The sequence below is a fragment of the Phycodurus eques genome, chromosome 15 (genome assembly GCF_024500275.1).
Source record: "Phycodurus eques isolate BA_2022a chromosome 15, UOR_Pequ_1.1, whole genome shotgun sequence".
In the NCBI taxonomy this organism is placed as follows: Eukaryota; Metazoa; Chordata; class Actinopteri; order Syngnathiformes; family Syngnathidae; genus Phycodurus; species Phycodurus eques.
In genome coordinates this window covers 15,140,850-15,164,386 of record NC_084539.1, presented here as the reverse complement: position 1 = coordinate 15,164,386, position 23,537 = coordinate 15,140,850, and the positions used below count along the sequence as shown (strand labels likewise).

Here is a 23,537-nt window from a genome sequence, read left to right as displayed (position 1 = left end):
GTGTTAATCACAACTTGGCATTACTATCACTGTAAAAGAACAAAACATTTTTTGATTCAGCTCTTGTATTGGTTCCTTTTGCATTGTCCAACTAAACAATATTGTTCCAATAATAAGATCAGCTCAAATGAAATGACCACGTATGATAGTTATAAACTTAAAAACTAACATAAACTTTGATGTACGCTCCCTATATTAGACAACCATTTTGTACCAGGTGTCACACAAGAAGTAAGTTAACTAACCTGGTGCTGTCCTTGATGTCATTGTGAGTCTAGTTGGCAGGCTGTTGCTCTTCAACTTGTCTGCCGGAGATATTGTAGTTTTCCGTATCCCTGTTCGTGCAGGAACATGACTGCTACTGGAAGTGCTACCAATGCGAGGAATAACTGCAGGTTGTGCCTCTCTCTGTTTCTTCAGTTCTTCCTCTCTCTGCTGAGCTGCTCGGATCTCTTCCTCGATCATGGACAATGTACGCTGTTTCTTGGAGCGAAGGCGGAATGGCCCGCTTGTCACTTCCACCTCAGGGCCTTTTGTTGCGGCTGCTGTGCTACGCAGTTCAGCCGCTTCGGAGTACTTACTGAAGTAGCTGTACTCTGACTTTTCTGGGCTTGGAGGGGAAGGGGGACGGCAGATTGTGGATGGCCGAGGTACATTTGCTGTGTTCACATGACAAGAAGCCGCAGCAGCAACTGAGGCTGAGGAAGCAAGTGCTCTAGTATAAGAAGACTGGATTTTGATCCTTGGTCCTCCCTCTTTGGGTCTCTGTGGGGGAGAAATAAGTTGAGGAGTTGGAGATGGTTGTGATGGCGGGGTTGGGCTGGATGACTGTTGCTGCTGCAGAACATCTTGTGTTTCTGCAGGTTTCTCTTCGAAAGCAACCTCCACCTCTGGCAGCCAGTCTGGCTGCTGGGATGGGTTACATGTAGCAGTGCTGGAGGACACAGGTGTCTGCAGATGGTCAGCTTCCCCAAAAGACAGAGGGGAGGAAGATACTGGCACTGGGCTACTTGTTGAAGCAGAGGATGGAGACACAGGGCCGCTCATTTGTGAAGAATCTAAATTCGGGAGAGATGACTGCCAGTTATCTCCGTTTGTTGAGAGAGCATTTTGGATGACATTTTGGACAAGGATCTCTGCCTGGTATTCCAGCTCGTCCTCTACTGCACTGCCAGTGGTTTGCCCGTTGACTGGCGTAGTGGGCTGGGGGGTAGATGGTAACACTGGGGTAAGTGGTAGTGGCGTCGGGGGAAGTGAGGCCCCACTGTCCGAAACACTATCCAAGCTAAACACAGTCGTGTCATGAGAGCGGACGGATAACTCTTCCAATCCCGAGTCAGACTCCTCGGGGTGATAGCCTTGGTGGAACTGGTTCTTCCCTTCCTCTTCATCGCTCAGATTTGTCATTACAGCGCGAACACTGGTAAATTCTCCTCCAACACCTTCATCAGACCAGGTCACGTGACACTCTCCGGTTTCTGGTACAGTGTTGCTGCTCCCAAGGTTGCCCCTGGGTATGGACTTGGAAAAGGGTCTGGCAGAGTATAAGTGAGGAGCTATGGAATTCTTGGTCACGTCACCTTGCAGGAATTGCTTCCTGGCAGATGAGAAGTCAATCTTTTTTTCCACAATTTCTTCCTTCCTGATTAAGTCTGGGTCAAAGGTGACCAGTGTGGGAGGTCCAGTAACTTGGGGCTGCCATTGGGGATGAGAAGAGTTAAAGTCAGAAATCAATCACCATTGAATTAAATACAAAAGGTCAACAAATCCTTAATAATCAGCAAACAAACACTTACCATGTATTCAAAAATACATACATTTAGTTGTCTTTATTTTTTACTCAGCAAACCATTTATTATTTTACAGTTGGAAACTACTTGTGCTATGGTGCTTACTGCTTGTGTGTACAGTCTGCTACCTGTGTGTATGTATGAGTTGAATTCTGCTTCTGCGTTTTTCTCTCTTGGTATTTTCGGAGAGATTCAAGCTGTTCAGGGTCCAGCTGCTCCTCCAAAGGAACCTTCAATAAATGTAGAAATCAATAAAAAATCCTATTCATCCATCCATCCATTTTCTGAGCCGCTTCTCCTCACGAGGGTCGCGGGCGTGTGGACCCTATCCCAGCTGTCATCGGGCAGGAGCCGGGGTACACCTTGAACTGGTTGCCAGCCAATCGCAGGGCACATACAAACAAACAACCAGTCGCACTCACATTCACACCTACGGGCAATTTAGAGTCTCAAATTAATGCATGTTTTTGGGATGTGGGAGGAAACCAGAGTGCCCGGAGAAAACCCACGCAGGCACGGGGAGAACATGCAAACTCCACACAGACGGGGCCGCGGATTGAACCCGGGTCCTCGGAACTGTGAGGCTGACGCTCTAACCAGTCGTCCACCGTGCCGCCAGATCCTATTCATGAGTAGTTCAATATTATATAATCAACAAGGATGAAATAATTAACTACCTCCTGTGGAGGGTTCCACCAACGTTGAGCAATGCCAGGGTTTTTCTTCACTGCCTGGTCTCGGATCAGCTCCTGACGCTCACGTTCCAACTCCTGCGCCTGTTGGACAGGTAATCAATGAGTCCTTGTTGCAATACTGATCACAAAGGATGTACAATCATAAATTATTTTCAGCCTCAAAATACATTACATAATTCTATATTGGCACTGCTGTTTTCCGTAAAAGACCATTTTGCAAGATGGTTCAGTTTGGTTTCCATTCAAAAAGTTGTAAAGAGTACTCAAATATTCAATCACATTGCACTTTTCAAAATATTTTCCCTACAACTGTAACAACTGCACTAATACAGAATGAGTAGGGTTTGGTTTGTTGAATTACCATAAGGTTTATAAGATTTATCCTTGGAATGAAAAGAACACAAATCTGACATTTTACAAAAAAAAAACATTGAATTGTGATGAAGATGAGCTGTCAGGACACAGCAATGCAACATTTTGCATTCCTCTCAACAACAAATGTCCCAGTGGAAATGCAAGATGGATTGGAGTTTAAGACTCCACACACTTGTGGTTTGTGAACCGTTATAGCTGATTACATGACCCAATTACCTCTTCTGGATTTCGTCTCATCGTCACTCTGACGGCCTGCTCTTCTCCTGGAGTGAAGAGTTTTTCCGGCCGTCTGTCCTCCTGAAACGCTCTCAGCTCAAACTTTGCACCGCCGTGGCTCGATTCCTCCCTCGGCATATGCCCATTGGTTTTTACAGTGGATTCATCCTGATGTAGGAAGGTGGTTTGTCTTTGCCCCTCCACAATGATTGGTTGGTGATTACCAGGAGATGAATTGGACACACTCACAGACGAATACTTTCCATCGATGCTGATTGGTTTGGTGCACGTAGATGGGGAGGCGTTTCCATTAGTGGGTGTGTCTGAGGCTGCATCCAGCACCTGATCCAGGTAGCGGATCTCCTGAGAAGAGAGTAGATAAAGTTAGACTCAAAATTAGGGCATACATGCCATTTTGCGCACCAACAATAAAACCAGTGGTCCACTATCAGCATTTCTTAAAAATGTTTTGGTATTTCACGGCTAATCAACGCAAGGTACAAATTAGAAGTACCGTAATTAAACCCTGTTTTGTGTTTTACAATATTAAAGTATGTGTCTTGTTACAAAGTAAGAGCTGATGCCAGACTAGAAATGTGGTTGGTGGAAAATTATTGTAGATGTCTGATCAGCTTTATCTTTCTCAATGAGCTGCCCCACTATGTGGTTCACTCAAGTTTTGAAGGTGAACCAAAAAGTCTATCGGTACAATGTTATAAACAAGTGAGATTGATGGAAATGGTAGTATTTGGGCATGAGTATCAATTATCTCTGTTAATGGGATTGCCACTGTAATTGTAAAACTATGGGGCTGTGAAGTACTGACTTCACAAAGGATTGGAACTTAAAATAATGTCTTCCCTTTGTGGAAGGAGCTCACAGCTCTTCCAGTATTTCAGTAATTTGTATGTAGTACATTCATTTCAAACATTTCACCTGGCAAAAGCCTTCTTGATCAATTCAACATGCTGTCGCGAATGAGGGAGTCAGCATTTGGCAGATACCACCTGACAAAGCAGAAGCTACTCAATGTTTTCTTTGAGAAAAACACCCTGAAGAATCAAGTAAGGGACCTGAATACTCAGCTCCAGTTAGCAAACGAGCAGATAAACAGTCAAGGACAAAAATTAGCAGACTTGTCTGCCAAGCTCAAGTCAGAAGGGAAGGAGAACAAGATTCTCTGGGACCAGGTGGAATATTTGACCAATGAGGTAAAAGCTGGAAGTAAAAAGGAGAATGAGGCTAGACTGCCCCCCAAATTACAGGAAACAGGGAGTTTTATTAAAAAGCATCAGAGGATTCCTAAAGAAGACAGCGAAAACATGCTTCAACAGCCTCAAGAGAAAACCGATCCAAACAGAATCCAGGTTTTTTGTGTCATCAAGCAATATGTTTTTTGTGGACACACATCTGTTTTTCAAGGAGAAATGCTTGTGGGCTGAATTACAAAAAGAAGTCACTGAAATGCGGCAAGACGATAAACAGATGGTTCTGGTCTGGTCGAGTGATTAAAACTTGGATGAACAGTTTGTGATAAAGGGATATATTGTTTTTTTTATGGATAAAGCGAAGTTGTTGTTATGGATACAATTTTTGAAATATCATGTATTTGCAGATTAAGCTCAATAATATATTTTTATCATTAACAAATGTATTTGGCACCACAGAGGCCAGAATCCCTCTAAATCAGCTACAGGTTGTCATGGTGATGAAAGTGACTTCACAAAGGTTTGGAATGTCCTTTGCATGATGACATCACAGCTCTCTATGCACATTTCCTTTTAAAAAAAAATTTAAATTTAATTTTAATTTTTTTAGTACTTTTGTAGTAATGGCTGACGGATCAAAAATTAGTTCTATTTAGACACTTTACAACAATACAACAATTCAATTCCAAACCTTAATGTGAGCGCAACACAAAATGTTGTCGCGAGTGAGGGAATTGGCCTGTGGCAGGTATAACTCGGCCAAGCAGAAGATCCTCGGTGTTTTCAGTGAGGAAGGAAAGAAAACATTGGAGAATCAAGTTAAAGACCTGACAGCTCAGCTCAAAATGGCAAAGGAACAAATAAAAAGTCAAGGACAAAAATTAGCAGACTTGTCTGCCAAGCTGAAGTCGGAGGGGAATGAGAACAAGATTCTCTGGGACCAGGTGGAATATTTGACCAATGCGGTCCAAACGGAGAGTAAAAAGAAAGACACTGAGGCCAATCTGCTTGGTAAACCACAAGAAACAGGATATAGCAGCTTTTGGGAAAAGCGTCTGAGGACCAACATTGTCAGGGAAAATGATGGGGGAATCTCACTCAATGGCGAAACACAGCAGCAAGTAAACAATCCGTTTCAAGTAGGTTGTAGGTTTATGGTGAACTACAGTGATACAATTTCCATGGGCCTATGTGATGCATTTTCCTCAAGTGATACAATATCTGACAACACATCACGAAGTGTTTCATTGTGTGATGACATTGATGAAAGTGACAGTGATACGTTATCGGAGGACACATATGATCTGGTCTTCAACGAGACAATGTGGGGGGACCTAAAGAAAGAATTCATCGAAATACGACAGGACAATAATCAAATGGTTCCGGTTGAGTAGAGTAATTCTTTAGAGCCTGGAAAAGGTGCTTGGTGACAAAGGAAAAGGGAAAAGGACATTGAGACCAAAATGTCAAATCATGACATTCATGTTATATTTCTGTGCAACTAGTAGTAATATGAAACTGGAGTATGCAAACAATTGTGATTGTGATAGCTGCTAAATGTGAGCTTTCCTTTGAAGAAGGTGTGAAAATAGGCAGTTTTAGAATGTGATAAAAAGCTTGTAACATAAGTGGTCACACACAAAATCTCATAGATAAATGTTATTTTTTTTTTAAATGTACTGCAGTGTTTCATTGTTTCAACTAAAGTTGTACATTACATTCACACAACTATTCAATGCCTCACATGCATTGTTGTAAGATAACATTTAGTTTTCAGAATATATATATATATATATATATATATATATATATATACACACACACACACACACACACACACACAGTGGATATAAAAAGTCCAAACATCATTTGTGTGATATAACAAAATGAGACCAAGATAAATGATTTCAAAAGTTTCCACCATTAATGTGACAACTGAAGTGAAAAAAGATTCCTGAAATCTCTTAGAGGGGAAGTGAAAAGTGAACAAAAGAAATTCCAAGGCATTAAATATACCATAAAACACAGTGAAGACAGTCCAAGTGGAGAAAATATGACAGAACAGTAACATTACTAAGAACTGAACTTTTTTTTTTCTTTTCCCCCCAAATTTAGCAAATATTGGCATCTTGATGCCACATTCATAAGACTCCTCCCCAAAAACACAAATCGAGTTTTACAAGATAGAAGTCAAATTAAAGCTGCAATAAGTTTTTAAATAATTGATCTTTGACAAAATTCTTCTTACATCATTCAAAGTTGGTATCTGAACAGGGGTATGTAGACTTTTTATATGTATGTATGTAAACAAATATATGTGCAGTGTATGGAGTAAGGAAAGTAAAGTTATCAAGTTAGAGAAACTAATTCATAAAAACAAGTACAATAGTCATGCTTATCAAGTGTCTAAACTCCAAAGACCGTACATTAGGTAAACCTTGCAATTAAAAAAAAAAAGAAAACATTTGTGAGACTCCTACTTGCTGTTGTACAGTTTTTTAGTTTTGCTATGTCAAAATGACTGTTGTGAAAAACAAAACTACGGGTTAGCTGAGTTTGTAATGTTTAAACGTCACCCCCCCCCCCCCCCCCCCCCCCCCCCCGCCCCCGTCCCCCGCACCACTAGAAAAATCTCAGCTGTACAATTTCTGTCACAGATGCACAATTTGTTTAAACAAAAGCATTTTTTTATTCTGAGAACATGCTTTGAGAACATGCTTTGCTTTTCCACTCATTATTTTATAAGATCAACATTAGATGGACCCTAACCTTAAGGGTACAGCCATACATACATAAATGCATGCCCATCTTGTAAGATTCTGCATACCTGCTCTACATCGCTGTCGGATGTCTCTACCTTCAGCTCGACTGCACTGTGGCCTTGCACACTGGATCTGCTGAGGCAGCCATGCTGGATCTGTTGGCTCTCCACCTCCATGATTAGCGGACCGTCAGTGATGATGCTGACTGATTCCTGGAAAGTGACACTCTTCAAGGCTCGCTCCTTAGGTAGTGTGCCACTGACATCCTCGGGTGCATGCCACGATTTCTGTGAAATGTAAAAAAGTAAAATCAAAAGCTGCAGATTCTAAGTCAAAATAATCCTTATTTTCTAAGCCTGTTGAGGTTAATTGTGAGAGGTCAGGGTTATTAAGGTTTGATTTTAACTACATAGACAATAGACATCACTCGCATTAGTGTGTCTGCATTGCAGTGATACATATGGTATATATGCTTAGTTCAATCACTGAGTGGAGCCAGGACCTAGCAGTTGATGTAGGACAAACCAGAAAAACCCATCCCAAAAAGTGAAGAGTTTTCACAATGATCATTTTGTGACAACCTTTGTATGCATGTTCAATAAATAGTGCCTAGAAATGAGTCCCTACATTTAATTTGACTGTTTTTGCAAAACTAATAACTTAAGGTCACATCATTTTGAGTGTAGTAGTTATCAGTCCTGCTAAATTTTAATGGTATACTATATTATGTGTCATGACAACAAATGGCAACAATTTGTGAAAATATATTAATTTGAAAATAACTAATGGCGGTTATTTACTGAAACAATCGTTAAATAGAATGTCACGTACTGCATTATGCAGACATTGTGCCTTTATTACCTCACAACAAATATCGGAATTAACCAAGTTGACAAGCAAGCATTATAATTCAAATCCACATACATTCATACATTCTGTAGACAACACCCAAATGAACACTCAAGGGAAGAGCAACTTAAGGAAATTGTAAAATTATGTTCTTCATGTCATATTAACATTTAAGGGACTAATTGATCCATTAATTCGGTTTTCCTGTTAAGGACAAACAGTGATAAATCTGGTGACCCTACGGTTTTGTACTCAACACATTCCAGACCTCACAGAAGCCCAACGGTGGTCCCTTTTCATTCACCACAAGCCACAAACAAAAAGCTCTGTTGGCTTTCTTGTTTTACAGCCCTGTATCTTTACAATCGATTTTTAGGATGTTGACTTTCACAAGAAAGCTTGTCGGTCTTGTGTGTGTACGCAACTTTAATGGTCACTGATGGTGTAGTGGTACACTCGCCTGACTTCGTAGTGGGCAGCGTGGGTTCAGTTCCCACTCAGTGACGGTGTGAATGTGAGTGTGGATGGTTGTCCTTGTCTATATGTGCCGTGCGACTGACTGGCGACCAGTTCAGAGTGTAGTCCGCCTTTTGCCCGAAGTCAGCTGAGATAGACTCCAGCGCCCCGCGACCCTGAACAGGATAAGCGGTGTTGAGAATGGATGGCTGGATGGACTGCTTTAATTACCATCACTTCAGTGAACTGGGTCACTGTTGGATTGAAATTCCCTGTTGCACTTAAAAGTTGTGTTCAAATGATGATATTTGCTGTGTCATGTTAACAGACACATCATTCACACATATTGGATTTGTTAAGAGTACTTGTTTCCAAACTTTGGTTTTGGACCCAAAACAAGTCCAGCATAGATTCTTGTTTTTGTAGTCACTGACTGTCAAGAGTATACTGGAGTTTTATGAGACCATGTATGAAGTGGTCAAGCAGGTATTTTGTGTGATTTATCACCAAATATTTATTTCAATTTGAATTTCAATGTTATTTTGATAACCAAAAATATTGTGCTCTTCAACGTTTGAGTGAATGTTTGAGTACTGGGGAGGAACCAAATTTCCAATGTTGTGCTTGAACTGAAAATTGAAAACTCTTTTAAAGCAATGGAAGCACAATTCAAGAAAATCTTATAAGATAAAAGGAAAATCCCTTTAAAAGGGAGGTGCAGGGAGGTGCAGTATTGCCTTTAAGGAACTGTTGTGCAATGGAATACCCACATTTTTTTTTTTTAAACCCTTTCTGTTTTTTGGCTCTTTTCCGCTCTCCTGCTGAGCTCATTCTTCTCCTTCCTTCCTTTTTGCTAGGATTATTAAGGAAACAGTGCAGTCACATGGTGGATTATTAACACTGCCTTTCCACAAAAAGATTTCTCTGTCATACAGTTAACAACACTCTCCTGTAAGTTTCTTCTTGTTCTCATATCTTCTGAGGACAAATTAATCCCTCAGGACATCTTGGTGACCTATTTTGCTCAGTCATTAGAAGTTTCATACTGTTAATGAAGTGCAATGGAATACCAAAATAATATTTGTTACAACCCCAATTCCAATGAAGTTGGGATGTTGTCTTAAACATAAATAAAAACAGAATACAATGATTTTCAAATCGTGTTCAACCTATATTTAATTGAATACACCACAAAGACAAGATATTTAATGTTTCAACTTTATTGTTTTTAGAAAATAATCATTAACTTAGAATTTTATGGCTGCAACACGTTCCAAAAAAGCTGGGACAGGGTCATGTTTACCACTGTGTTACATCACCTTTTCTTTTAACAACATTCAACAAACGTTTGGGAACTGAGGACACTAATTGTTGAAGCTTTGTAGGTGGAATTCTTTCACATTCTTGCTTGATGTACAGCTTCAGCTGTTCAACAGTCCGGGTTCTCCGTTGTCGTATTTTACGCTTCATAATGTGCCGCACCTTTTCAATGGGAGACAGGTCTGGACTGCAGGCAGGCCAGTCTAGTATGCGCACTCTTTTACTACGAAGCCACGCTGTTGTAACACGTGCAGAATGTGGTTTGGAATTTTCTTGCTGATATAAGCAGGGGCGTCCATGAAAAAGACGTTGCTTGGATGGCAGCATATGTTTCTCCAAAACCTGTATGTACCTTTCACCATTAATGGTGCCTTCACAGATGTGCAAGTTACCCATGCCATTGGCACTAACACAGCCCCATACCATCACAGATGCTGGCTTTTGAACTTTGCGTCCATAACAGTCCGGATGGTTCTTTTCCTCTTTGGCCCGGAGGACACGACGTCCACAATTTCCAAAAACAATTTGAAATGTGGACTCGTCGGACCACAGAACACTTTTCCACTTTTCATCCATCCATCTTAGATGACCTCGGGCCCAGAGAAGCCGGCGGCGTTTCTGGGTGTTGTTAATAAATGGCTTTTGCTTTGCATAGTAGAGTTTCAAGTTCCACTTACGGATGTAGCGCCGAACTGTATTTACTGACATTGGTTTTCTGAAGTGTTCCTGAGCCCATGTAGTGATATCCTTTACACATTGATTTCGGTTTTTGATGCAGTACCACGGGCATTCAACGTTGGTTTTCGGCCTTGCCGCTTACATGCAGTGATTTCTTCAGATTATCTGAACCTTTTGATGATATTATAGACCGTACATGATGAAATCCCTAAATTCCTTGCAATTGTACGTTGAGGAACATTGTCCTTAAACTGTTCGACTATTTTCTCACACACTCGTTCACAAAGAGGTGAACCTCGCCCCATCTTTTCTTGTGAATGACTGAGCAATTCAGGGAAGCTCCTTTTATACCCAATCATGGCACCCACCTGTTCCCAATTAGCCTGTTCACCTGTGGGATGTTCCAAACAGGTGTTTGATGAGCATTCCTCAACTTTCTCAGTCTTTTTTGCCACCTGTCCCAGCTTTTTTGGAACGTGTTGCTGCCATAACATTCTAAGTTAATGATTATTTACTAAAAACAATACAGTTTATCAGTTTGAACATTAATATCTTGTCTTTGTAGTGTATTCAATTAAATATATGTTGAACATGATTTGCAAATCATTGTATTCTGTTTTTATTTACGTTTAACACAACGTCCCAAGGTGGCACGGTGGCCGACTGGTTAGAGCGTCTGCCTCACAGTTCTGAGGAGCCGGGTTCAATCCCTGGCCCCGCCTGTGTGGAGTTTGCATGTTCTCCCCGTGCCTGCGTGGGTTTTCTCCGGGCACTCCGGTTTCCTCCCACATCCCAAAAACATGCATGAATTGAAGACTAAATTGCCCGTAGGTGTGAATGTGAGTGCGAATGGTTGTTTGTTTGTATGTGCCCTCCAATTGGCTGGCAACCAGTTCAGGGTGTACCCCGCCTCCTGCCTGATGATAGCTGGGATAGGCTGCAGCACGCCCGCGACCCTCGTGAGGAGAAGCGGTTCAGAAAATGGATGGATGGATGGACAACGTCCCAACTTCATTGGAATTGGGGTTGTACAAAAGTCACACAGTCAGTGTATGTTAACGATGCACAAATGCAAAATTGAGAACTGTGCAAAACTATCAGCAGTATTTTAAATGTGAACACACACAACAAAGGAGCAATTATGTTGAATTTGGTTGTGCCAAATGTACAGAAAGCCAATTAAATCTGCAACATCCTTCAAGCATAGTGGCATTACTGAGGTCACTCCTGTGTATAGAGAGTTATATTTACTAGATTTTTATGACGTGTAATGGGAACAAATGTTCCTGTGTTTCCTTGGTCTGTTTTTCCTTCTATGCTCCATAGCGTTAAAGCACATAATGGGCAGTCAGAACTGAGGTGCAACCACACCCAAGAGTTGACCGACACGCTGTAATGATGGAAACCTTTGGCATAAACTGAGTGCTTTGAGAAGTATAAAACCATACATTGACACAACTTTGAACTATTTCTCAAGAAGTGTCTTTGACCCGCCCTCCCTCACTCTCTTGCATAGCGTCAGGTCAAATGATTTTACATCGTTAATTTTATTACTGAAAATGAGCATCAGCTGCCACTTGTATGCACATAAAGTCTTTTATCTTGTTGTGGTTGACCACCTGTATACTTTTGGAATTTGTGTGTAGGAGGAGTGTGTATCCATCAAACAGGACTAAGCAGAAGAGGGAGGATATCCTGTTACTGCCTGAGGAAAAGAATACGACAGGGATGTCTCTTATGCAATTATGCCACACAAACCTGAGCAAAAACATAATGGATTGGGGGTAGTATGTGTGTGTGTGTGTGTGCGTGTGTTTGTGTGTGTGTGTGCGTGTGTCAGTGCACAGCAAGTGTGTGTCCATGTGTATTTGTGTCTCCATGAGGTGAGCTGACATTCCAGACATACTCTAGCTAGCTCAAAGCTCCAACACTAATGAATATGATGAAGGACACTGTATGCTGCCTGCAAAGTTAAAGGTGAAAACAGTCCTTTTGCATGAGCGTAAGAATGCAGGAATAAAGGAATTATAAATAAGTCAAACGCATACACTTAAATAACTTACTGTTAACTGCAGTAAGTTATGCAGTTATCAGAAGACGTTTTGGTTTGGGTACAGCTCAGCAGAGGAAGTTATGGAGGAATATTGTGTTATACAATTGAGTGGAAAGGAATCACAGGCCAAATAAAGACACACATGGACAGTGTGTGTGTGTCAGCTGTTAGTCTAAATGCTGGTTCTCGCCCTGGCTGTCACCATCCCAAACACATCTGGAAACTCTTATGATGCTCCTATACTGTGACGCACGCAAGTCACAATCACAAACACGCACATTAAGACCTTTTTCTCTCTTTCTTTTTAATACTCGGCACATCCTCTCTAAATACAATATCCATGTCTTTATCACATCTACTGCACACACAATTGGAATATTTTAATATGGCTTTACTCACCTATAGTTTTCACAAGCCTCAACAGCACGTCTGTCTCGGTGACTCTTAAGCCATTAATCTTCAAAAGGTGCCTTTCAGTTTTAAAAGACTTCCTTCCACTAGTTTCAATAATGTGTAATCCTTCTCAGCTCTGCTTGCTCCAGCCTTGTTTCATTCCTGCTTCAGATTGTGGGAGTGCCAGACTTTTCCCTGGCCAAGCCTTTTCCTCCTCTTCCCCCCCTCCTTTTCCTCCCCTCCCATCTCTTTCCTCTCCTCCACAAAGCCTCTCCTCTCTCAGCAGCATTCCTGCTGGACGCTCACTGAGCTGTGATGTCATAGCGCACACGCATGTGTGTGTGTGCGTGCGTATGTGCACGCTCACTTCTCCATATGCCCTCACGCACAAAGATGCCTTCTGTGCAGATGGCCCAGCAAACATCCATCCATCCATCCTATTGCTGCCCACTTCTCCCTTCCTGTCTAAAAGCCAGCCCCTCCCACTTTCTGCTGATTAACAGATGATGAGTGAAGAAAGGTGGAGGAGATGATAAGAAGGTAATTATATTTCATTCTGTCATCGTCACTTTAGGCCTGTTGACTCAGTCCCATATGACATTTAGAAGGATGCTGTATGTTTTCCGTAGTCGCCCTTTATTAAAAGTCTAATGAAATACACCCTGGTGCCTCATCATTCTCTTAGAGCTTCTAAACTTTAATTTAAGCTTTAAGGCAGGACGGGAGGAGAGTTATGTGGGAAAGTATTTAATAATCAGGGTTTTTCCATGAGGCTTTAACATGGTGTATAAAATCAAGGGGTTAAACACGGATATGAGTCACATTTGTATAGGCAACGCTCCCTACACAAGTCCATGTGTGTTTGTGTTGTGTGTGTTTGGTAACAGGATCCCAGAAAGGGAAACCAGAGATATAGAGTCACAGTTAACTTTCTCTGCTGCTCACAAGCCTTAGATCAACATGGAAACACTTTCCTTGAATGTACAACAGCAATTACCAATATCCTTAGCCTCGCAAAACACCAAATATACTGCCTTAAGTGAGGATAAAATATTACAATAAGTATCATGTGTGTGTTTGTGCAACTGGGTCAGGGCTAACGGGTCAATACAGAGCATCGCCCCAAGCAGTCTTGTGTCAAGGAAGTTGGTCATGATTGATCAGAAACACACCAACTGACTGCTTTAACATTTCAGCAACTGCAAGTTTTTTTTCCCTTTAAGTGGTGAGACTTGAATTTGATACCTCAGTTCATTTACAAGCTGGTCGGGTTCTTTTCGAGTTCTCATCTGTCCCTTTGGCAATCAAATCTTTCTTCCCTATCACATTTTTCCAGTAATCGTTTAAAGGGGCAAGTAGAACTAGATTCAAATATACTGTTTATATATTATGAGCTGTATTATTCACGGGCAATACAAGGCCAGTTTCAAACTATAAATTGCAGTCAGACTTCAAGTGTTTGAATAGAAGAATATTTTTTTGTTGGATGACAAGGACAATAAAAGCTATTCAAGGTTTAGCATAGATTGGATTAAAGCCTATTCCAGATCACATGTACTCTAAACAGGAAACCTGTGCTAACTTGTATCCACGGATATGGCCCCCTAACATCGGAATTGCAACCAAAAACAAAAGGCCACCTGCGCTACATCACAACATACAGAAACAATGCGCTGTCAGGCTCAAATTTATCAGGTCACCCCAAAATAAACCACAAAGAAAAAACTCATTATTAGAGTTATGAAATGCACCTACTGTATACATTATCTGGACAAATGTATTGGGATACCTGGAAGTGAAAAAATATTTCCCACCCCTTAGGTACCAAAAACAGCTTCCACAAATTTCCAATAAAATATTAGAGTGTGACGGTTCACACTGACGTTCACCTAGAAGAATATTAATCATTGTAGATAAAACTTGAGTTAATCTTGACAGAAGCATGGAAAATTAAATGGTTGGTGACACATACATTAAACACTGTGGTTTGATGAAACAGTGGCATCCCACACAGACCTCAGGGGAGTATTAATATACAATAAGAGGAACCAGCGTGTCTATTGTACATCCGTCTGACTGAGCTCCATGCATATTGCAGCACTCCAAAAGAATAACAATGAAAGTAATTTCAGCTAGCCACTGCCGGAGGTTACAAAACCAGACTACAAATAAGTTAGGTTGGATTTTTCAGTTGTGTGACAGAGAAATGTACTGCATGTTTGAACTCATGGCGTACTGTGTTTTTTTTCCTCTCTCTCTTTTACAACACAACCCAGACACCCCCCAGAAGAAACAACAATAAAGGCTCCAACATGCAGGCATAGAGTGAGACTCTCCATGCTGAATACTAATGCTCCATTTGAACACTTGAAGAGATGCAGAGCTCTTTTCAAGCAGAGAGTTCTGTAGTCACATAGTCACTGGACAGAGATCCAGAGTAATGACCCGCCCACCGAACACAAGTGTAGGAATAACTGGGACACAGCACAGTCTACGATAACTCGGACCAGCCATATAATATAAATTATGTCTTGGACCTGAGCAGAATTATTGTCGACTATGCATTTTGCAGCTGGAGACCAGATGTCTCTGCGAAAATAATAATTTATCTTGGGAACAAACATTGCGAGCCTGCACTGTGACACTGTGTCTGTATTATTTATGAAATTAGGATGTGCATTAATGTACACTGGTTCAAGAATGACAGCAAAACTGGTGTTTGAAACTTCCTTAATAGGCAATAATTAGTATACTGGCCATTGACGGGTTAGGGTACAGCATCAATACACCAACACATGTAATCGATAATGCCACTGTCCAACGGAAAACAGCATGCATCGTCAATACTAAAAAAAACAACAACTAAAAAAATCGTTTATCATTACATTCTACTGTTCATAGAATACCTCCACTGGCAGCACTTAAGGTATTATTATTACATTTAAGTGCATGCATGTTGCTGTCAAACTCAAGGCCCGAGTACCAGATCTGATTTTATGTGTCCCACTAAAAACAAATTATGAGCGTCTACTCTATATTTGTTGTTAAAATCTGTCCCAAATTTGCAAATTGTCTTCAAAAGTGAAGACAATTTGCAATTTTAATTAATATTGAGATATTTCAAGCATTTTTTTGTTACCAACCCCCTTTTCTAGAATAAACGGAATAGTTGAACAAGCTATTTTCATTAACTTTGGATTTCAAAGCTAGTTACCCATCAGTTATTTGTGTATATAATAATATGATGAGGCGATTATACATTTACTGAATATGCTTTCATAGTCATAAGGACCATCTGAGGGAAACCATAACTACAATTTTAACAGCCTTGCTTTACAGCATGGTTCACAAGCGTATGTTTTCATTTGTTTGTTGTTATCAGCCAGGTTTTTGTTTCCAATATATTGTGTATCATGATTGATTGAGTTTGGGTAAAGCATCGTAATAGTATAATGTCATAAGTTACTTGGTGATTTCCATCTCTGCTGATTAGTATCCAACAAAACATCTCACTGACTTGTTCTATGCAGAAATTCCCCACTATAGAAAAGTAAGAACCACAAATGATTACTAACTTCCGGGGATTCTGGGAAGTTGCACATTTTGTCCATAAACTATTACCACAACATTTTTCCCTCTTGATTCTAAGTGCAGAAAACATACACTGAGGCTACCAGGTTAGGAGGTAGGCTTGTGGGCTAAATACTGGTGGCAAAAAACTCAAATCAAGGCCTGGAGAGTAGGGTGTTAAATGAAATAAATTTTGCTTGGTGCCCAGTTATTTCCAAATTTGTAATAGCACATCACTGCCTTTTCACTGCTTTAGATAAATAAGTAAGGCGAACACAGACAGCCACTTTAACCCAATCACCAATGTTGATTCTACTGGTAGCAATCATTAAGCTCTAATTAGCTGCTTGACATCAGCCTAGTCTTAAATGAACTACTTGATGCTGCAAGAGTAGATCAGTGACAACAGGATAGCGTCTATGTTTAGACAGCTTAATGCACCTTCCAAAACACACCACAGGCTACTCTTACCACTACTGACAAGGTGGTCAATGCGAACATTTCAGACACCACAGAAAATAATATAAGATTTGTGTACTGTAATTCATGATGTAGTCTTAGTTTTAGTGAACAGTTGCACAGAAACTACTTGTTAAGTTTGTCCTGTATTTATGGAAAGTTCACAAACTTTCAAAGAAACTAATGATCAATAACCTTTCGTTTGTAAGTCTAGAATTTGACTTATTAGTAAGTCATAGTACACTTAATTGGAGAGGCATTATAAGCTCAAGTGCTGCAAAATCAGCATGTTTCACCTTAGTTGTTTTGGCTATGACACACAGTGGTTAAAAAATTAATAAGCTCATCACCACAATTTTTTTGTTTTTTTTCTCAGAGCCCATCCAGCATCATGAAGTTCTGAAATGCAGACACTTTCAATTTCAGTGAGCTGACGTTTTGAAAAGGAAGGAGAAATTTCAAATTGAAGTTACCTTTTTCTGCCCCACATAAATTTGAGCCGGCTAACTACTACTCTGAGAAGTCAAGAATTAAGCACCAATAACATTCACCGTTAAAAGTAATTATATAACTAGGTATATAAATACAATTTGATATCTTGAATATGAACATGCTATATGATTTTTTTCAGTTTTTTTCAGTTTGAAATTTCACGGATAAGAACACAATTATATTTTAAATTATTTTTTTTTTCAGTTAAAGAACATTTAAATGCTTGTGTATTAGGTATTTGAGAAACTTTTTTATTTATTTATTTGTTTATTTTTTAATTTTTTTTTTACCAATGCTGATGTAGGGCAGCTTTGGCATAAACATTACAATGGGTGGTGGGCTAGTAAATTTTAACTATTATAAACAAATAACATACATGTGTATTACCGAGAATACCATTTTCAGTGTTGACGTGAAAACGGTAATGGTGTCGTTTTTTGACGTCAGATCAGTCAGTTTGTAGCTGTTTTTAGTTACAACCAATGTCGTGCAGACAACTCTTTGAGTATTTTAGTTTTAAGTAACGCCAAGAGCGAAATGAAAGCTCACAACAATGCAGATATTTGATTGCTGACATTTGAAACTGGAATCTGACCTTAGCATCCATCCACAAAGTGCTCTTCTTCGACAGGAAATACATTTGATCTGATTCTAGAAAGGACCTCCCAATCCCAATCTATCCATACTGTTTGACGTTTTTTTAGTCCCAGGAAAACATGTTTAACACTCAAACTTCTTCCCAGTGCTAGCTCACTGTATTAAATCACTTTGCTGTGGCATACACTGAGAGCAGTACTGTGCTAATCACCTGTCTATTTCAGGAAACTAGCTCATAAGCCTGCAAAATTTAGATAGAGGAAGGAGGCTTCACACAGGAAGAAAACAGTTTGCGAGCCAGCATGTCTGAGCCGCAGATTTATGGTATTCCTGTTTTATTTAAATAGAATTGTCCTTCCATCTGCCCGCTGCATTCACAGAGACTAGACATTGTTTACTTTCGAGAGAATATTCTGGAAGAAAATACAAGATTTATTTTCAAAAGCAACCCTCAAATTGCTGAACCAGTGTGTCTATTGTATGTACCGGGTATACTGTATATACTGTATCTATTGCTTATATGACACCACAGATGAGGTCATATTACAGTGACAACCTGCTGATACTTAACCCTATGACCCTGTTGCCTGACCTATTTTTAACCTCAACCCAAGTATAAATCCTAACATGTAGCTGACCCGTGTGGGAAACTCACATACAACATTTACAGCTGTGTATAGAATAAAAGCAATGTGTTTAGAAAAACGTAAAGCTCAAAATCTCAATGATAACTTTTATTTCCAGATGTCCAAATGGATTTAGAAAAACTGCAGAAATGGAATAATGGGCTGTTCAAAAAAACAGTAGCTTAATGTTTTTCTTGATAAATGTGCAGCAGTTCTCAGAAACAGTGTTTCTACAAGAAAATGTTAATTCAATGACTCACAAGAAAGCAAAATCTTCAAGATTTTTTCACTTCACCAGTAAAAAAACCCCAACTGTCAGCATTTTAAGTAAAAGCTGCTAGGACTGTGAAAAAAAATAAATAATAATAATTAAAAAAAAAAAAAATCAGCTAACTCGGCTAAATTGACGGCAAAAATTGGTCGACGCAATAGGAAACATCTATAGGATAATCAATACAAATTTTTTTTTTATAGTGTCAGCCCCACTGAGGACTGAGTGGGACACATTTTATTAAGCCACAACCTGCCATATTCCACGTAATGTTTGAAAACATGACCATCAAAAACAAAAGGTCAAAGGTCAGACTCAAGTTTGCTATTGTTTACGGATGAGATTTGAGCGCAGTGATATAAAAAAGCAAAAATCTGTAAATATTTGCAATTATATCCTCTTCCACTGTACAGTATTTTCTTTCTGGCTTGTTCAATGTCATGCATGCTTGTGTTTGCACTTTGCTTTGTGTTAAATCAATGAATTGTGCAGCACAGCACACCAATAGCAGGTGGATGCTGTGGACAATAGCGGGTGGCGGGCATTGTGTAATGGTGGCAATCACGTGTTCAGCTTGCATTGTTTGATTTCCTGCATCTCTCTTGTTCTTTGCCTCAATGGATCATAAATACCAAAACAGTGGACAAAATACCATTATGCGATGGAATGCAAAACTTATGACCTTGTTACATGCTTCATTTAGACTTTCACTGTTGTTTCCAAGTCGATAAGCTTAGTAGCATAATAAAAAGTCTTTCTGGTCCTAAAATGTGGTTCAAGATGAAGGTTATCCATAAACTCAAATACAATTTTCCATGACTGCAAGATAATGGATATACATTTTTGTGTGTGTGATTTTCATTCCTCTATATTTGGGGTAAATAAAAGTGCAGGATTTTCTTTTGATAATTAGAGATGTATTTCAAGATTTGTTTGCATTTCAAGTTGACAGTATTAAACATTTTGGACTTTTCATATTGTATAAAAAATAAAAAAGCCTATGACGGAGGTGTTTCTAATCCACATCATTAAATGTTATCATTACAGTGTAATGTTTTCATTTCAATGGCTCTGAAGTCATACAATTCAGAATTTAACCTGAATTCTCTGAAAAAAAATACACTTCAAACCTTTGTTACGCACTTCCTCACTTTGAGATGCCAATAAAATCTTGCTAGACTTTAGTTCAGTGAGCTTTAACAACTGCGTTTCAAGACCTAATACTTTACGACATATGAAAAGAATGCAGTCAGAAATTGACACATTGAATGTCGTATCTAAGAAGTTTATAGCAACCTTGAGCCACTAAACTACAGTTTGCAAATCCAGGACAGGCTTGTCTTTATTAGATCTTTTTGGGTAATGCAAGTCTACCTAATAAAGTGGCTAGTGAGTGTGAACATTGTTGTTTAGTTTGACAAAATCAAGACTGTGAAATGTAAATTGCCTGAAAATTTGACAGATGATGATTGCTGTGGTTCCTCTTGATCTCTGACACGATATGACATCTTTGTTACCATGATGTGACAAGAGCCTGGAACAGGAACTAGCTGGGCAAAATATATATATCCACAGAAAAAAATATATAAAAATGAACACAGCGTGACAATGACTTTTTGAGGATCTACTTAAAATAGCAGCTCTTTCAAACACACAAAACAAAAACACTCAGAAAATAATGTTCAAGCTTCTGTTTTGCCTGAGGGGTTCTCACATGCTTTCTGGTAAGCCATTTTTTTCTTCTCCTATTCATGTTCTCAACTTGTGATCGGCTGACTAACTTTGTGAGCCAAGCTCATCCGAGTCGAGTTATAGTAAAAATCCAACACAAAGCATATCAATCAAGCAACATCAATGCCCTTAAAACTGTGAATGCAATTCCTTCCTGGAAGGCGGCCAGTGGCGGCACATCAACAGATGGGCCATTGAAAGGCCAGCGAGCTGTTAATGTCAACAACACTTGAAGCTGTGTGAGGCTGATCAGACTTCCTTCTTGCATACTCCACAGCACGCACCCCGACCCTCCTATTTCCCTCACCCGCCTTGCAGTTCACTGCTGCGACGACACCCTTCTCGCACCACGACCGCCCTTTATTTCTCCTTGGAGCTTTACATGTTATTGTCATTATGTCCGCCCCCCTCTCATCCGTTCCCCTTCAGAACCCTGTTTCGCCCCCTGACCTTCAGCCCTATCAACCAAACAGCTGTTGTCGAACCTATGATTATGTCGGTGTGAATCTTTCTGGGAAGAGGGAGAGGTTTGGAAGGAAGAAGACAACATTGATTACATTTTTGCTGCTGTCTGTGTTCTTTCACTTGGTGGTGCAGAGAGGGGTGGAAAGGGAAATTTACTTGAAGCTACCCTCAAAACACAAAACCATTGTAACTTTAAGGGTACAATGGCTTGTCACTTGGGTGCTACCTTATGGATACCAAGTATATTAAGTACTTGCAAGCCTCTGGAAAGGTACAAAGACTAATCCAGTATTGTCATTGAAAGAAGCTTCTTTTTTAAGACAGTGCATGATATGCTGCTTGTTGCGACGATTTAAACATGGTAGCCCCACGTTATTTACGCCAGTGGTCCTCAACCTTTCTTGTGCCACAGACCAGTTTCACTTAAAATACTTTGACAGACCGACCTACAAACTATGGAGGCACCGTTATCACCATTGCACCATTGTCTTTGGGATAATGAGTTTGTGGAGGTTACTCCTTATCATATTATAGAGGACCGAGCCTGACTAGTTTCCTGTTATTGTACCTATATGTATATATATATTTTAATATGAATGCATTCAAACATCCATTTAAGGAACAAAATGCTTTTATTGTTTGTGATGGGTGTGCTATTAATTACCCAAACCGCTTGTGCTTCCAGAATATTGGACTCTTTGCTACAAGAAAGAGACAGCAAAAGAACAACTGTGCAGCATTGACGGATTTCCAAATTAACATTTATTTTGATACTAACTATTGCTTGCTTGCCCTGTTGCGTGTATATGAATTTTAAACATTTTCACAAACATGCTTAGTCCAGTAATGGTGTAATATTACTGTTGTTTTTTTAAAAGTCAATATCATGCGGAAAGCTACACAGCAGAGTCAAATTCATAATAATAATCGAGAGGTCAACTCAGCATTTTGCAGGGTTATTTTTGCCACTATGAGCACTTATTAGCCTTAGTTGTCTTATTTAGGTACACGATATATTAGAAAGAGCGCTCAGTTTAATGCAGTGCATTCACTACATCACTGAAAAATTTCCATCCATCCACTGTCTATAGTGCTTGTCCTTATTAGTGTTGTGGTGAGCTGGAGCCTTTCCCAGATGACTTTGGGCAAGAGGTGGTGTACAACTTCAACTAGTAGCCAGTCAATCACAGGCCACATATAGACAAACCATCATTCACACCTGAGGACATTTTCTAGCGTTCAATTAATCTACCATGCATGTTTTCGGTGTGTACCTGGAGAAAACTCAAGCAAACACGGTGCGAACAAGCAAACTCTACACAGGAATGCCGAATCCGAGATTTGAACCCGGAACCCTAGAACTGTGAGGCAGAGGTGCTTACCACCATGATAATAAACAGGTACTGGACATACAATACTTCTCAATGCAAACCCAGATGATATGAATATGCAACAAATACATCCGGCATGATGATACTGGATTGCACACATAAAAGACGCCCTGTCACATGCGGACACGACTAGTCTGTAACTGTGTCTATTCAGTGCAATTTGAAAAGTGGGTTAAGGTCATTCCGAATGTAGGTTAAAGTGATGTGGCGGAGGAGTACTGTAGGCAATTCGTGAATCAATTGTTCATTTTCAATTAGGAATCAAAAATGAAAAATTGGCAGATTATTTTGTTTAATGCAACACACACACACAAAGAGGAAAATGCCTGATTTTTCATATTTTAACGTTAGGCTCATATGAAAAAAAAAAAGGAGCACAAAGACTGAGGAAGAGACTGCAGTGAGGCTTCTATTGCCCCACTGCCCTCCTCCTGCTTTCAACAGCTGCAGTTTCCAGTGCCCTTCACCCTTTGAAGCCAATCAATGTTATTGTAGGCTTCTTCTGTTTGATATATACACCCGTTTTTCAGTTAATAGTCTAGCACTATTTATTAATATCTTCTCATGTTTATATTTAAGCACTTTCACTGTAGTATAGCTATAGTCCAGGCTTTGGTGGCATTCAATTGGACGGTAGGACACATAAGAGGCAAACAATGACCGGGATTCAATGACAGATGTAAAACTTACCTACTGGCTGTGACTTCTTCTTTCTCCTTTGTCTTGTTTTGCTTCACTAATGCGCTAAAACGTGATAGAAAAGTGTTTACTCCTCCGGTCCGGGATTTTGTGCTCTCTGTCCAGCATTAACAGTCAATGGCACGCGCCAGTTTTGAGCATTGGGCTGTTGTCTTCTCCTGCTCGCTCACCCCCCTCCCTCCCATCCTCACTCTCTCTCTCTCTCTCTCTCTCTCTCTCTCTCTCTCTCTCTCTCTCTCTCTCGGCACGTGTGCTGAATAATGAATGCAGTTGGCGGGAGTGTGTTCGGAGTCCTTCTAGAAACAATCAGCGTGCCAGCGGGCGGCGAACACAATGGGGGCTGACCCTGAGCGGATCAGGTTGCCTCTGTTTAGGACCTTCGTTTCATTTATTCAGTTGCACAACGAGTTCTGGACAGGGGTGTAGCTAGTCATTCGGGGG

At 40.1% G+C, this 23,537-nt stretch overlaps 1 protein-coding gene across 4 annotated transcripts in view; it reads right to left on the bottom strand.

Moving 5' to 3' along the window:
- LOC133413589 (PALM2-AKAP2 fusion protein) overlaps positions 1-23,537 on the bottom strand; it is a 74,880-nt gene that overhangs the window by 6,714 nt on the left and 44,629 nt on the right. For all 4 annotated transcript variants that reach the window (XM_061698160.1, XM_061698162.1, XM_061698161.1 and 1 more), the window contains exons 10-14: positions 7,112-7,333; positions 3,077-3,439; positions 2,468-2,566; positions 1,919-2,020; positions 246-1,695 (exon numbers count right to left, since the gene is read on the bottom strand). In XM_061698160.1, coding sequence (XP_061554144.1) covers positions 246-1,695; positions 1,919-2,020; positions 2,468-2,566; positions 3,077-3,439; positions 7,112-7,333 — 2,236 coding nt within the window. The remainder of the gene's footprint in view (positions 1-245; positions 1,696-1,918; positions 2,021-2,467; positions 2,567-3,076; positions 3,440-7,111; positions 7,334-23,537) is intronic.